We start from the raw sequence: 15,678 nt of genomic DNA on the forward strand, positions 1-15,678 counted from the left end.
TAGTCTAACAGAGAAGTTAAGATAACACCAAAATGTTATATAGCTTAAATACTTGGCTAAGTGACTGTTAAGGTATAACTATTAAGATTTTGTCTAATTATTTTAATGTTGACACAGCCTCATTGGTTTCAAATAAAATTAAAATGTACATCTGTACTGCATTTCCAAAAATAGACTTGGATTAGAATTGGTGGATTATGTTGTCATTCTTTAATTCAAATTCTACTGCATCCAAGATGATCAGCTGTATTACACAGGGAAAATTTCTTTGTGTTAATCATTTGTTTTGGGCAAATTATACTACTTTTTGATTACTTGTATTGTAATGCAGATCTGAATACTACAGTTTAAAACATTATTTACTGTAATTTAAAGTAATGAAAAACAGGAATTATTTCAAGTGTTGCTTAACAAAAAAGACTATCCCCTGTAATCTTGGATCTCAGCAATTCCTTCACCCATTGAGCCATAACATTTTCTGGTTATTACTTCATCTTCCTTGTTCCTGTTTGCTTTTAGTGTCAGGAGTCTTCCTGTTGGTCTTTGCCAAGAAACAGGTGTGATGGTATTGCTTAGACATTGATTAGGCAAATTTGCATCAGTGTTCCTGTGTTTCAGTTGCGACTCAGTGGAAAAAAATATGCTAAGAATGTTCTGTCTTCAAACATATTTTCTTGTTTGTGAATACTTAGTAGTTTCCATCATTAAAGAAGCCGTTTTTTGTGTTTCAGAAAGAAGGGTAGATTCAAATGATAGAGTGTACTTTGTCAATCACAATACAAAGACAACACAGTGGGAGGATCCTCGAACTCAAGGGTATGTAACATATAATGGAGACAATTAGAAGTAGTTCTTGTTCTCATCATAGTCACTGATACCTGTTATTGTGAAATTTCTAGTTTACAGAATGAAGATCCATTACCCGAGGGTTGGGAAATAAGATATACTCGAGAAGGTGTCCGGTATTTCGTTGATCATAACACGAGGACAACCACGTTCAATGATCCTCGCACTGGCAAATCATCTGTGTAAGTTGTCATGGCTAAAAGAACCCTAGTAACAGCAGTTTTTTTATTTTTGGGTCAGTCAGTAACTGAAGATTAATCTTGCTTTGTTTGGCTTTTAGGTCTTAACCCATGTTTAAGTGGGAATAAATAAGTGATGCACATTACAGATGACCACTATGATAGTAGTTATCCTTGTGATTTACCAAAGGCTGGTGTCTGCCCTACTGGTCAAGCTTACCAACATTTCCCCCCTTTGAGTGCAACTCCTACTTCACTAGTGTTTGGTTGGCCCATATTATGTAATGGAGACCAATATGCCTTTAACCATTTCTTTTTACAAAAAAGTGATCAGTCAGCAGTTTTGTAGTTTACTGGGTCCTTCCAAGTTTCTTTCAGAGAGTAAGTACCCAGTTTGAGAACTTTGAATTCACTTTGTCATTATGTAGTTATTGTAATATTGCTTTTGGACATTGCTTGTGTGACATATGGCTAGGTAGGTTGTTACAGTTGCCATCTGTTAAGAAAAGGTTTATTGGATCCCTGTCATTCAATCATCAGCATTTGTATTAATTGTTGAATCAAAATAACTCCACTGTCAGTAAAAGTTTTTTATTTTTTATCCACTGTTTTGCGACTTCAGAGTAGGTATATTGAAGTTTGGGAAGTGTAGGTCTTGCCCCCATGCAAAAAAAAACTTGCCTACAAGGTTTGAAGAAAATTGTTTCACTACTACTCTTTTGATTGTTCAGCACTCTAAAAGTGCTGTTGATTGATGAATATATATCTGAATTTATCTACTACATCCCTCTTATATGATAGATGCTGATCACAGGCCTCTGTTCAGGTCCCAATTCTTCGGTTCTGGAAGTAGTTGCAGTAATTCTAGGTGTTTCCTCACTTTTTTAGACAGCCAGTCTCGATGCGCATGTCTTTCCCAAAGAACTGGTCTGTTTGTAGCATCGGATTGTAGGTTGAAGGAGAGTTCAGCACTTGCTTTTTGGGGGTGGGGGGGATTGAGTTTTTTTATGCTAGTTTATAATTACTAGGTCTAGTTTGAGGATATTTTACCCCTTTCTTGGTTTTCACACCTTTCTCAGGGATTCTTTGCAATTATGCCTCAATTTTAGTATGGAGGGCAGTAGCCAGCACACTATGACTTTATTTTTTTCTATTCTTAAAGCCGTTTTTAGAGTAACACAAACCATTTAAAACTTGATGACTCCGAAGATTGGGAGGAGGGAAGATGTACTAAATGAATGGAGTGCTACCATGACTTATAAAACCCAAGTGTTATGATGCCCTTCATTCAGGTGTGATCCAGTCAAGACAGAAACAATCATTGGCAGTAAATATGGTGTTCATATTGCACTGGTACTTAATAGATATAATTTGGGGCATGGCTCAGGTTGCTTCTTACATAACATCTATGCTGATGTAGTATATAGTGCCAGAGGAGGACGACAGTGGGGAAGTTGCAGTCTTTTTTTCTTTTTATAGCCTTAGAATGCCTTAAAATACCCAGTCTTGAGAACATTGTTCTGTTTTTTTTTTTATTTTAGCATTTTTATAATTATTATGAATGTTTTTCTTTGTTTGTTGATGTGTTTATAAAAGTAGATTTTTCTTTTTTTTTGTAATGGATTATTTTTTAAAAATAGGTAATAGTGAGTAAGCATGTCTGTATTTGTGTCTGTGTTTTTATCTATGTATACATAATGTGTGTGTGTGTGTGTCTGTCTGTCTGTATATAGAGTAGATGTAAAGTGTACACACCCCCCTGTTAAATGCCATTTTTTGTGATATAAAAAAATGAGACCACAATAAATCATTTCAAAACTTTTCTCACCTTTAATGTGACTTATAACCTGTACAATTCAATTGAAAAAGAAACATATCTGTTGAGGGAAAAAAATATAAAAAATAAACAACATACAATAAGCTGGTTGAATAAGTGTGCACACCCTTAAACTAATTTATTTTTATTTTATTTTATTTATTTTACATTTGTTGACCGGGAGAGCCAGCGGGATTACAAGTCCATTTTCAGTGGAGGCCCGGGGAGAAAAGCTCCGAGAGAACAATTTTTATTTTACAAAACATAGTTTTAAGGACAGACTTTTGGCATACAATTTCTATAGAAGAGACTTTGACATACATATTAACTAACAGGATACATTTGTTCTCTACAATACAATATTCAATTTTAGAAGATATTCCTAAGTTTATCATTCCTGTGATAGATTTACTATCCGAGTAAAAGCAGAGAGATGTAGAATAAGGCTCCTAGAGAGCAGATGATGCTCACTGTAGTTGAGAAGGATAACAAATTGATTTATTATACGTCTTCGCATGGTTTTAGTTGAGAAGGATAACAAATTGATTTACAATGTCTTCTCATGGTTTTAGTTGCTTATGGAAAGCACAACATTGCTAGGGTAGTTTTCCATAACTCCTGGAGAGATGGGATGAGCAGTAGATTACCAGTCCTAAGTGGGTACAGTACTATGATTGGTTGGCTTAGCAGAGTTACTTAAGTTAGGTGAAGTGTTCTAATGCGACATTAGCCAGGGGGGATACAGGAGCACAGTTGATTATTCAAAAAGTGAGTGTTAAGTTTCTTGAACTGTGATGGGGATTTGTTGTCAGTTATGTGGGCAGGAAGGGAGGTCCAGGTATTTGCTATACAGTGGCTGTAGACAGACTTACCAGCTTCATTGTTATATTTGGTTACTTTGAGGAGGTTTTGTGTGCTAGACCTCAAGGGCCTGGCAGTTGTATAGGGTTTCAAAAGATTTTGTAGGGCTGGGGTGTTTTCAGAGTTATGTATTATTTTGTGGGCTAGAGATAGTTGATTGAGTTGAAGTAGTAGTGCTAGTTCTAGCCAGTTGAGTTTTTTTAGGCATTCACAGTGTTGTGTTCTGATGGGAGAGGTTGTAGCAAATTTGGCTATCTTATTATAACAGCTATCAAGTTTGTTTAGGTCATATTTGCGGAGATTTGTAAGCACGGAGGAGGCATAAAGCAGGGTGGATAGTAGGTGAGTCCTCGCTATTGTAGTTTTGGAGTGGTCAGTAAGGAATATTTTATTGCAATACAGTAGGCCAAGTTTTTTATGTACTTTTTTATGGTTATAGAAATATGTAGGTCAAATCTAAGGTGATTATCTGTTTCAACCTCTAAGAGTTTGGTATGATTTGTGAGGGTGATTGTGGTCTTGTCAAAGGAGGAGACGAAGAAAGAATCAGTGGGAGGTGTGGCTCTGTGGGAGCTAAAGAGTACTAGCTTTGTTTTACTTGGGTTCAGAATGAGCCTTTGGTTTGTAATACAAGTTTCTGCTAGGGAAAAGCATTCTTGTGTTAGGGAGTGAAGGATGTCAATTGATTTGGCTGCGCATATTATGGTGGTATCATCTGCATATTGCACTAGTGAGGCTTTAGGAATACTGTTTGGGAGCTGATTGGTGAAGAGGGTAAAAAGAAGTGGCCCCAGGATGGAGCCTTGGGGTACTCCTAGGGAGACTGGTAGGGAGGGGGAGAGTTGGTTTTGCTACATAACAGCTTGTTTCCTTCCCTCTAGGTAGTTTTTGAACCAGAAGATGACAGGGGTGGTAAGGTTTAGAGTTGCTAGTGAAAGAAGGAGTTTATTGTGGTTAACCATATCAAATTCTTTGGACAAGTCAAGGAAGGTGGCAGATGCAAGGAGTCCATTGTTTCTGTGAGTATTGACAATGTTGGTGAATTCTGTTAGTGTGGTGGTGGTGCTATGGAAGGGTCTAAAGCCATGTTGTTGTGTTGCTATTAGATTATTTTCTAGGAGACATTTCATTAGCTGCTTGTGTATTACCCTCTCTAAAATTTTAGATACAGGGGTAGTATGGCTATAGGGCGGTAGTTATGGAGTTCCAGGGAGGTTCCCTCTTTATGTAGAGGGATGATGTGTGATATTTTCCATAGCTTGGGTACTATACACTCTGAGATGGATCTGTTAATTAGGATGGAGACAGAATATGATACGGCTTCTGCAGCCAGGTGGAGGTATTCAGTGGGTAATTTATCTGTGGCTAGAGATGTTGGTTTGAGCTTGTGGAGTAGTTTTTCAATGGATTTGGTTGATTCTGGGTGGAAGCTGAACTTGGGGCAATTGTTAGTTGGGGGTGGGGGTGGATTTGCAGGGGTGGGGATGTTGTCATAAGGTTGGTTGTTTGCAAGTGTCTGCATGGTTTCTGTAAAGCATTTATTAAATTGAGTGGGGATGTCTTCTTGGTTGTTATCTATTTTTGGGATTGTGGTAGTTGTTTTACCTGGTTGTAGAATAGAGTTAATTGCTGCCCAAAATTTTTGTGGGTTTTCCTGTGCTTATCCTGTAACTTTTGGTAGTAAGATGTTTTGTCTGTTTTGGTGAGTTTTTTGGCTTTGTTACGTAGTTCAACGTCTATTTGTTTGTTCAATTGGGATTTACTGTTGAGGTAGTTGGTCCAGGCCTTGTTACTTTTTTTTTGAGGAGGGCTTTTGTGTCTGGGGTTAACCAGGAGGCATATTTAGTTTTAATTCTTGTTGTTCTGGAGGGGGCGTGATGGTTAAGGGTGTTTAAGAAGGTATTATTGAAATATAGTACAGGTTCAATCAAGAGGTAGGTTTTTAGGGGGGTCCAGTTGCTCATTTTAGGTTGTTTATAAAGTTGGAGGGGTTAAAGTGTTTTTTGTTTCTAATTAGGCACGTAGATATTGGGTCAGTTGTGGTGATTTTGATCTGAGTAAGAATGTGGCTTGGTGGTCACTCAGGGTGTCTGATAGACACCCTGCTTAGGGATATCGGTGATGGGTAGGAGACAAGTATTCAATCTAGAGCGGATTGGTGTTTGGTTCTCTTGTCTGTTCTTGTGGGGGAACTGATGAGTTGGGTTAGGCCATGTAGGTTAATATGGGAGATTGGGTTATAACTGGAACAGTTTTGCCAGTCAATATTAAGGTCTCCTAATACTATGCTTATCTGGGGAGGGAGTTAGATATCCATTCTAGGTGTTTTTCTGTAATGGGGATATTGTTGTCTGGAGGGATGTAGCATCCTAAGATGTTGATGTGTTTACTATCATTAAGATTTAGTTTTGTTAGAGAGTTCAACTTTATCGAGGTCTGAGGTTGTTATGTCTACTTTCTCAAGGATGAGGTGAGATTTATACACTACAGCAACCCCCTCCCCCCCCCGTTTTACCTATTCTGTCACTAAGAATTATATTGTAACCTGGTGGAGTAATTTCATTGTGGTTGCCTGGTATAAGCCAAGTCTCTTAGTATGACTATCTCAGGTTGATAAAAGGAGAGTAGTGCATGAAGGTCATGGACTTTGTTTAGTGTACTTCTGACATTTAAATTTAAAATGAGAGCTTGGGTTTGTCTCGGTGGAGTAGGGTATCATTCAGTTTGATGGTTGGGGCTCTAGATTTTGTGGGACTGGGTTTGGGTGTATATCACTGCAGTTAATGAGTTTGGTTCTGAGGTAAAAATAGAGTTTGAGTAGTTTAGGGTCTTAAAGTTCTTTATAGTTGTTTGGGACTGGTAGTGGGATGGCTGTAATCTGTGTTTATAGTGGTGAATAAAGAAGGTTTGGTAGTAATATGGGACTAGTTGAGTAAAAGGGTGTGTTGTAATGTTAGTGGAAGTAGTTTTTCTTGGTATGTGGATAAAATTGTTTTTTTGGTTGTTGGTGATAGAAGTTAACAGTGGGGGGTGGATACACCTTGGAGCTAAATAGTAAGCGGTGTATGCATGTGGGTTTGGGTAGTTTGGGCATGGTTTGGTTGGGTTTGGTCATGCGTGAGAGATCTGCTTGGGATGGGGTGGGTGTGGTGGATGATGACAGTTGGTGTTTGTGATTGTAAGGTAGGTAGATGGAAGACTGTGCTTTACAGGATGTGGAATAGTGGGAGAGAAGGAAATGGGTACAGGAGTGGGGCAGATTCAGTGATTGGTGGTTAGCATGAGGGGAGTGGCTTAGTTTAGTTGAAATGTAGCACTAGTGGGGGCGGGTGGAAATAGGGGGCAGGGAGGGGAGCGGAGTAAGCCCCAGCGCAGTGGGGCTAACACTAACTCCAATTATATCCCTGGGCTTACTTGTTTCTTTTCTTTGTACCCCAAATGTATCTTTTCACTTGTTTCTGTTTACACCAAATGTATCTTTCTGGCTGTATTGTACTAGTTTAATTTCACTCCAAATGTATATTTTTGGTTGTATTTTACTGGTTTAGTTTTACACCAAATTTATGGGCTATTTTTAAGCTATTGATTGTCCCCTTGCAGAGATTAATTAAGAGCTGCAGGGTATATTTTATGGGCTATGTGCAGGAGAGCCTGATGAAATTACTGTGTGCAGGGTAGATTTGTAGGTTAAAGAAGTAAGATCCTTGGGGAAAATCTAGCTAGGTTACACTATGGAGGGAGCCTATAGGTGCTTTTAGACCCAGGGCAGCATGAAACAGTACACAGGTAGAGTGTTAAGGTACTAGTACATGTTATGGTATTAACCTTATTCAAATTGCTGGTTGGACTTCAAAGACGTGTAGCAGGTAAAGTTTTTCAGGGTAACATCCTTTTAGTTTGGAGTGTCTTATACTGGGGTAGTTTGAGGGGGACTTATTCAAATTGCAGGTTAGACTTAAAAGACTTGCAGCAGGTAAAGTTTTTCAGGGTAATGTCCTTTCAGTCAAGAGGTCTTGTACTGGGGTAGTTTGAGGGGGGGCTACATGGGAGCTCACAACACCAGGGACTACAGCTAATACTTTGTTGAAGCACTTTTTGCTTTAGTTACAGCATTCAGTCTTGTTGGGTAGGAGTCTATCAGCATGGCACATCTTGACTTGGCAATATTTGCTCACTCTTCCTTGCAAAAGAGCTCCAAATCTGTCAGATTGCAAGGGCATTTCTTGTGGCACAATCCTCTTCAGGTCACCCCACAGATTTTCTATTGGATTTAGGTCTGGGCTCTGGCTGGGCCATTCCAAAACTTTAATTTCTTCTGCTGAAGCCATTCTTTTGTTGATTTGGATGTATGCTTGGGGTCATTGTGTTGAAAGGTGACATTCCTCTTCATCTTCAGCTTTCTATGAACATTTTTATGACATAAAAAAGTGGAATATGACTAATGCACTTTATCGTCATACTTTAACTTGTTCACAAGCTTCCTTCAGTTTTTTTTGTCATAGAAGGTGGTCCCTAAAGAATTAAGGGGTGGTATGTGGGAAACGAAATTAGAATATAGGGAGTTATTTTGGCAGTTAACATTGTAAGCCACAAAAAGGCCAGGTCTTAATGATATGCTTTCCATAGCTTCTGTACTAAAATTGAAAAGTGCTAAATTGTAAGTTGCCACTAGATGGCAGCATTGACAGACATTTTTTGTTATGACCTTTAATTGTTTAAATTACTACTTTTTAAAAATTACCTTTTTCATGTTATACAATACTATTAGATTTTTAGGAATATTTTAACTATTTCTTTTATAATGTCTAACAGGTATGGTTTTAACAATATTTATATTTACGATGTCATGGTTTTTATATAATTAGTGGTTCCATCTTGGAATGAGTGCTTCTATTTTGTTCGGAAATTGGATATAACTTAATTTATATTTGTTTTGTTGGTTGTAATTGTTTGATTGATCATGGTCCTATTGGACAATCAATTTTGAACATCTATTTAAGAGTATTTCAATGTCATTCTGTGTTTGCACTCTGAAGAAGACGTTTCGAAACGTATATTGTGTGTAAAGCGTTTGTGGATTGTTTTCATTAAATCTTTGGACTTGAGTCTTGGTCTGGACCCTTATTTGGTTCTCCACTGCGAACCTTGTTTTAAGTTATGTACCTACCATAATGTTCCATGTTAGTTGTCTTCTCGCCTTCTTTCTTGCTGGTTGGGTTCGGGACTCGGCCATCTTCAAAAGCTCGAGAGCTGCATACTGGCTCGAGGCCACCCCATATCCCATGATGCCTGGCACTAGATACCCAGATCTTGTTTAGTAAGTCTAACTGCAGACATAATAAGTAAAGGGTCCTATCCTGGAATATATAAAACCTCCAGAGAGGCTAATAGACAGAAAGGAAAAGCCAGAGAAGACTCAGCCAGTGAAAAACCACAAGGAGCTCTTCTCAGTCTACAAGGATAGGGGGATGGAGGGTGGGACGCAAGAAAGAAGGCGAGAAGAAGACAACTAACATGGAATGTTATGGTAGGTACATAACTTCTTTATGTTAAGTTGTCTATCTCGCCTTCATTCTTGCTGGTTGGGACAGCGTCCCTAGCACCTAAATTCCTGGGTGGCTCATCGGAACAAACTCTTCAGAGCAGTGGAACCAAAATATGCTCTGTTTCTGGAAACCACATCCAACTTATAATGCGAAATGAAAGTATGTGGGTTGGCCCACGTAGCCACAGCACAAATAGATTCCATGGGCAACCTAGCCTGAAAGGCCACAGAAGTGGCTAAAGCTCTGGTGGAGTGATCTTTTGGTTTAATAGGTAATTCTTTATTCCTCAGTTGATAGATGTGACGATAGAAGTCAACCACCTGGACAAGGTTACTTTTGAGACTGGAAGACCTTGTTTACCCTCAGCATAAGAAAGGAAAAGTTGATCTGATTTCCTGATATCTTTAGTTCTATGCAAGTAAAAGCGTAGCTGTCTGTGAACATCTAACTGATGCAATTTATATTCTGCCCTGTTGGAGTGGTTGGGAAAACATACAGGAAGGTCTATGGACTGATTCAAATTATTTTCTGAAGAGACCTTAGGAAGGAAGGAAGGATTAGTCCTGAGAGCAACCCTATCATTTTGGAACACTAGTTATGGAGGACGGGTACAAAGAGTCTGCAGTTCCGAAACTCTCATGGCTGAAGTAATGGCTACCAGAAAGAGTTTTCCAAGATAAAAACTTCAAGGAACAAGATGCTGCAGGTTCGAAGGGAGGCAATATTAGAGAAGCTAAAATCAAATTTAGATCCCACGGAGGTGGAGGATCTCTCACTGGAGGCCTGAGCAGAGTGGTCCCTTTGAGAAAGGCTCTACATAGCTTATGCGACATATTATTTCCCAACAGGCCAATGTTAAAATTTTAAATTGCAGCTAACTGAGCTCTAATTGTAGCGGAAGCGGACCCAGAATGAAAGAGTTCCGCAAGAAATTCCAAAATGTGGTGTATAGGGGCTAAAAAGGAATCTATACTCTTAGTCTCTGCCCAGGAAGAAAAACGTTTCCACTTACTAGCGTAAGTTTTTCTAATGATAGACTTGTGCGATGATAAAATAATTTCGCTCACAGAGGGGGAGATATCTGGAAGCCTGGCTAAGGTTAGAAGTGGAGCAACCAAGCAGTGAGCTGGAGGGATCGCAGGGATTGGTGCAGCCCGCCCGACTGATGGATTAGAAGGTCTGGAACTAGGTCCAGAGTCCAGGGCTCCTCGAGAAGATGATGATGCAGGAACAGGAACCATATTTGTCGAGGCCAGTAAGGAGCAATGAGGATCATTTTGCAGCCCAATATGATAGCTTTCTGTATCAGTTTCAGAATACGGGGAAGCGGAGGGAACGCATAAGAAGTCCCTGAGGCCATTCGTGGACTAGAGCGTCTCTGGGGGAATGTCCGGGAAGTGGAAGGAGAGAGAAGAAATTGTTGCACTTGCTGTTGAAGGGGGTGGCAAAAAGGTTGCAGCAAGGCTGGCCCCATTTGCAGAATATTTGGTCCGCAACTACTTGATTCAGAGACCACTCGTGAGGTATGAGAATTGCTCTGCTCAGCCTGTCCGCTATGACATTGGACTTCCCAGGGATGTGCGTTGCGATCAGAAACCATTGGGAAGAGATCGCCCACTGCCAGAGTCTGAGTGCTTCTCGACATAGGGGGTAGGACTTGGTTCCGCCCTGCTTGTTGATGTACCACACTACTGACATATTGTCTGTTTGAATTGCAATGGTCCCGGTAGGAAGAGAGTCCTGAAGAGCTTGCAATGCTAAAAGCACAGCCCTCATCTCCAAGGAGTTTATATGCAGGTAGTACTCGTGAGGTTGCTAGGTGCCTTGGACTGTCCTGACCTGATAATGCCCCCCCCCCCACCCGATCAGGGAAGCGTCCGTGGTAACCGTAGCAACTGGTGGGGGTACAAATGATCTGCCTAGGGGCACTGATGTGGAGACCATCCACCATGCAAGGTGCTTTTTGCATGCTTCTGTGATCATAATCATGTGAGACATGGGAAGCTGCTGGAAGGACCATTGGGTGAAAAGCAGCCACTGGAGAATCCTCATGTGAAAATGAGCTAGAGGAACAAGTATGATCGCTGCTGCCATGAGACCCTAAGCTTGGAGGACGAACCTGGCTTGAATTCTTTTGCATGCTAATAAGACCTGTACATGTTGATGAATCACTAATACCCTGTCTGGTGGAAGGCTCGCTGACATGTCTTTTGTATTTAAATTTGGGCCTATAAAGGTGATAGACTGACAGGGTGACAATGCAGACTTTTTGAAATTTATTGAGATACCTAGTCTGGAGCAAGTCTCAATAGTGTAGTCTCTGGCTCGCAGAAGGTGATGCCTGGTGGTAGCAGTAAGGAGCCAGTCGTCTAGATATGGAAACACCTGGAATCCTTGCCGTCTCAGGTGAGTGGTAACTACTGCCATACATTTGGTGAACACCCTGGGGGCTGTGGTGAGACCAAAAGGCAGAGCTCTGAACTGGTAATGGCTGGCTCCCAGCCGGAAGCAAAGGAATCTTCTGGAGCGTCTGTCCATTTTGATGTGGTAGTACGCATCCTGAAGATCTATAGAGCACATCCAATTGTCCTGATCGAGAAAGGGCATAATGGACTGTAGCGTGACCATCCGAAACTTCGTTCTTTGTACAGACCTGTTCAGTCTGCTGAGATCCAGAATGGGTCTCCAATCCCCTGTCTTTTTTGGTACCAAAAAGAACCTTCAGTAAATTCCGGATCCTTGCTGGTCTGCTGGGACTTGCTGGATGGCCCTTTTTCTTAGCAGTTCTGAAATTTCTTGTACTGCTTGATCTCTTAGATTGGGTGGAACATCTGGAAGGGACTTGTTTAACACTATGGGAGTGTGAACAAAGGGTATTCTGTAGCCTCCGGATATAACCGACTGTACCCATTTGTCTTGTGTTATGTCTTGCCAGGCTCTTGGGTACATCGATAATGTTCCTCCGACTGCCTCCAGAGGTGGGCAGTCGGGCAACCCTTCAGGGATGCTGGAAGGGCTTCTCGGAGACGGATTCTCTGCTGCCCTAGTTTTGCGGACCCCCTCTGCCACGAGGGCGGCGTCTATTATTGTTCCCTCCTCTGCCCTTGGATGGGAACTCACCACGTGTGTCCGGCAAGGCTCCCTGGGATTTCTAGAACCACATCTTTCCACTCCTCTGTCCCTTGGGATATGGTCTGGAAGGAGTGGAAAAATGGACTCCCACGGCAGAGAGTCTTGCCTTCCTGCTCACACCTGGTAAGGGTGTCCTTCACCTGTGATTCAAAAAGAGAGGAACCATCAAAAGGGGTGTTGGTGAAAGACGCTCTGAAAGGTTCCGCAAAGTTACATACCCGCATCCAAGCGTGTCTCCTTAGAGCAACACCTGTGCCCGCGGCTCTACTCGCACCATCGGCTGCATAAGAAATGAGCCTCATGGAGGGTCGCCAACTGGGAGGCTGGCTTAGCCCGAGCCCCCTCAGCGGATGGATCTTGGAGGGTATCTTCAAGCTCTTTAAGGAGATCCCTTTGAAGGTGGGTAAAGTGGCACAAATAATTCAGAGACCTCATAGAAAAAGTCGCTGAAGAGAACATCCTCTTCCCATATCCGTTCATCGTCCTGGACTCCTTGTTAGGGGGGATGGACAGATGAAGTTTCAGCCAACTCCTCCTTTGTGGCCGCCACTACCACCATGGCATCAACAGGGACACCTTTGGTCAAAAACAGTTTATCCTGTGGTGCAGTTATGAATTTAGTGGGTCTTCTGGGGGTCGGTTCCACTGTGTCTGGAGCTGACCACGCCTTCCGAGCCACCACAGACATCAGTGGGCTGAAAGGTGGAGACACCCAGGAGGTGGAAAGTCGGGATCCAAACGCATCCAGGAGTACCGACTCATCCTCAGATGGGCTTAGGGTAGTCCATTTCCCCCTCTGCCTAAGCATCTCAAGGATGTCTGAGAAGGAGACATCTTCAGAGGGGGATCTTCGGGGCCCTTCCGAATCCTCTAAGTTGGTATCTGATGTGACAGACTCAGGGGAGTCAACATGCTTCCTCTTGCATTTCTTCTTACGAGGTGGCTCTTCTGAATGGTCAAGGGAGGCCTTGGAAGAGAAAGATACACCCAAGGGGGTGCCCTGGAGCATTGGTTCTTGGGGTCTGGAGGAGGGGCAGAGGCAGACGCAGGCACCATAGTGGGAGGAGCCTATGGGGATGATCGTGTGGCTGACTCAGGGGCCAGCACACTCATAATGACCTTGAAAGGCATCCCTGCTCGGATGCCGAGAGGGCTCCGGTTCCGAAGAGACAGGAATCCCTCTCCGCACCGAGGGGGACGGCTCCGAAGCCAATGTAGGAGCTGAGCTCACCTGCGCCGAAGCTCCGAGGGGGAGAACAGGGTCGGACAAGGGTCTGATGTCACTCGCCCCCTCGGAGCCGACTAGGGAGTCTCGGCACCCAGACCCTTCTAAGGACGGTACCAAGGAAGTGATCGGAGCTGACGACGGAACCGAAGGAGAAGGTATCGGTGCCGATGGTTCCACTACTCGAACCCCAACGAACTCTGGCTCCGAGCTCAAGGGAGGAGTCGGAGGAGGAATAACTGCAGACATGGATGGAGCCGACACCTGATGAGGGGGGGGGGGGGCTGGACAACATTTTTGCTAGGGCCTGCGATTTGAACAGCCTACTGGCCACTCTCTCCACGTCATGATCTGATAGTCTTGAGGACCGAGAAGAGTGGGACCGATGACTGTGCTCCGATTGGAGCAGAGGGGACCTCGGAGCCGAGCGTATCGACTCCGGGGAGGGAGACCTAGATCTCTTTCGACTCCCCGACAGCTCTGAAGGGAGAGTCGGAACTGACTGGGAGACAGGTAAATCGGTTCCGGCCAGAACCGAGGCTGAAGGAACAGCTTCACCCATCGATGGCTCCAAACTGGGAGCCGAAGATTTAGGTGGCTTAGGCTGAGCCGTAGCCGGTGAATCTTGCTTAAGTAAACCCCATAGGATTAACTTATTTTTGCGCTCCTGCAGGACTCTTGGGCTGAAGGCATGGCAAACCGAACAAGAGTCCTGCAGGTGCACGGCGCCCAGACAATAGACACAAGAAGTGTGACCATCTGTCAGAGACATCTTCTGACAGCATGAGTCACACTTCTTGAATCCGGACACCTTGGTATCCTTGGACATCCCTGAAAAAAAATTTTGAATACCAAGGACAGTACACAAAAAACTAGGAAATAACTACTACCACACACACTAAGTTAAGACACCCAAAACACAGCCAAGAATACTGACAATTTTCTATTTACACGCTAAATAAAACTTAACTAGGTAAGAGCTAAAATTTTTTTTTTTTTTTATATAGAGAAAAGTAAAAGGGTTAGCCTCTAACTTAAACGGCTACCTCAAGTGAGGGGAAAACTCTCTAACTAAAACGAGTTTTCTGAAGGGATAGGGGAAGGTTCAAGAAAGAGTTATAGATACAACAAATATATATATATATATATATATATATATATATATATATATATATATATATATATAAAAAGGTTAACTACTATAAACAATCTACACTAACGAGCCTAATAATTTTTATCAAAAAACGGATAAAATAATGAAAATATACGACCTGAGCCAGTAAGACAACCTCGCAGCAGAAGCGGCAAATGAGATCTGGGTATCTAGCGCCAGGCATCATGGGATATGGGGTGGCCTCGAGCCAGTATGCAGCTCTCAAGCTTTTGAAGATGGCCGAGACGGAGCTGAGGATCGGCTCCGAACCCAACCAGCAAGAATGAAGGCAAGATAGACAACTTAACATCATTGCTTCCCTAACGAAAAAAAACTCTTCACCCCATCCAGTACTTCTACCATCTCCACAATAAGATCAAATCCAAGTAATTTAGTGAACAACAGCTTAGATAAAACATTCTCCATACACCATACATGCTACTACTTTGTTTACCCTCCCCCCAGCAACTTCACATGAACCTGATTCACCCTTTATATCCATTGCTAAATTGGCCCTAAGTGTGAGTGTGTGTGCCTTCTGTGGAAGGTTAGGCGCCGGGCTGGCAACTCGACACCGTAAAACTCTACTGCCAATCATGAGTGGACAGGTGATCCACTGTGGTGACCTCTATCTGGGACAAGCCAAAAGAAGAAGATCCTTCAGGAAGTCATCCACCCCTGGTAATTATATCGACAAAACACCACCAAGAGTTGACCCAGTAATCAGGAAGTTGGGGACACACACAGTTATCTAGCCTATAATCATCACATATCCTTCAGTAGTGAGGAAATAATTCTATGTTGTACAACTTATAAACAAAAGAATGTCATCTAGATCCAACGATGCCATTGTTCCACTGTATTCAGCATTCATCAGACCTATCACTGAGCACAGTGGCCCCCTTGGAATCTACCTAACA

The 15,678-nt window shown here is 42.4% G+C and overlaps 1 protein-coding gene across 1 annotated transcript in view; it reads left to right on the forward strand.

Moving 5' to 3' along the window:
* Positions 1-15,678, forward strand: part of WWP1 (WW domain containing E3 ubiquitin protein ligase 1) — a 2,386,594-nt gene that overhangs the window by 1,125,803 nt on the left and 1,245,113 nt on the right. The window contains exons 14-15 of the mRNA XM_044065992.1: positions 732-816; positions 900-1,028. Of these exons, the coding sequence (XP_043921927.1) occupies positions 732-816; positions 900-1,028 (214 nt within the window). The remainder of the gene's footprint in view (positions 1-731; positions 817-899; positions 1,029-15,678) is intronic.

Source organism: Protopterus annectens, chromosome 3.part0, assembly GCF_019279795.1.
Source record: "Protopterus annectens isolate FY-2018-M chromosome 3.part0, PAN1.0, whole genome shotgun sequence".
NCBI lineage: Eukaryota > Metazoa > Chordata > Ceratodontiformes > Protopteridae > Protopterus > Protopterus annectens.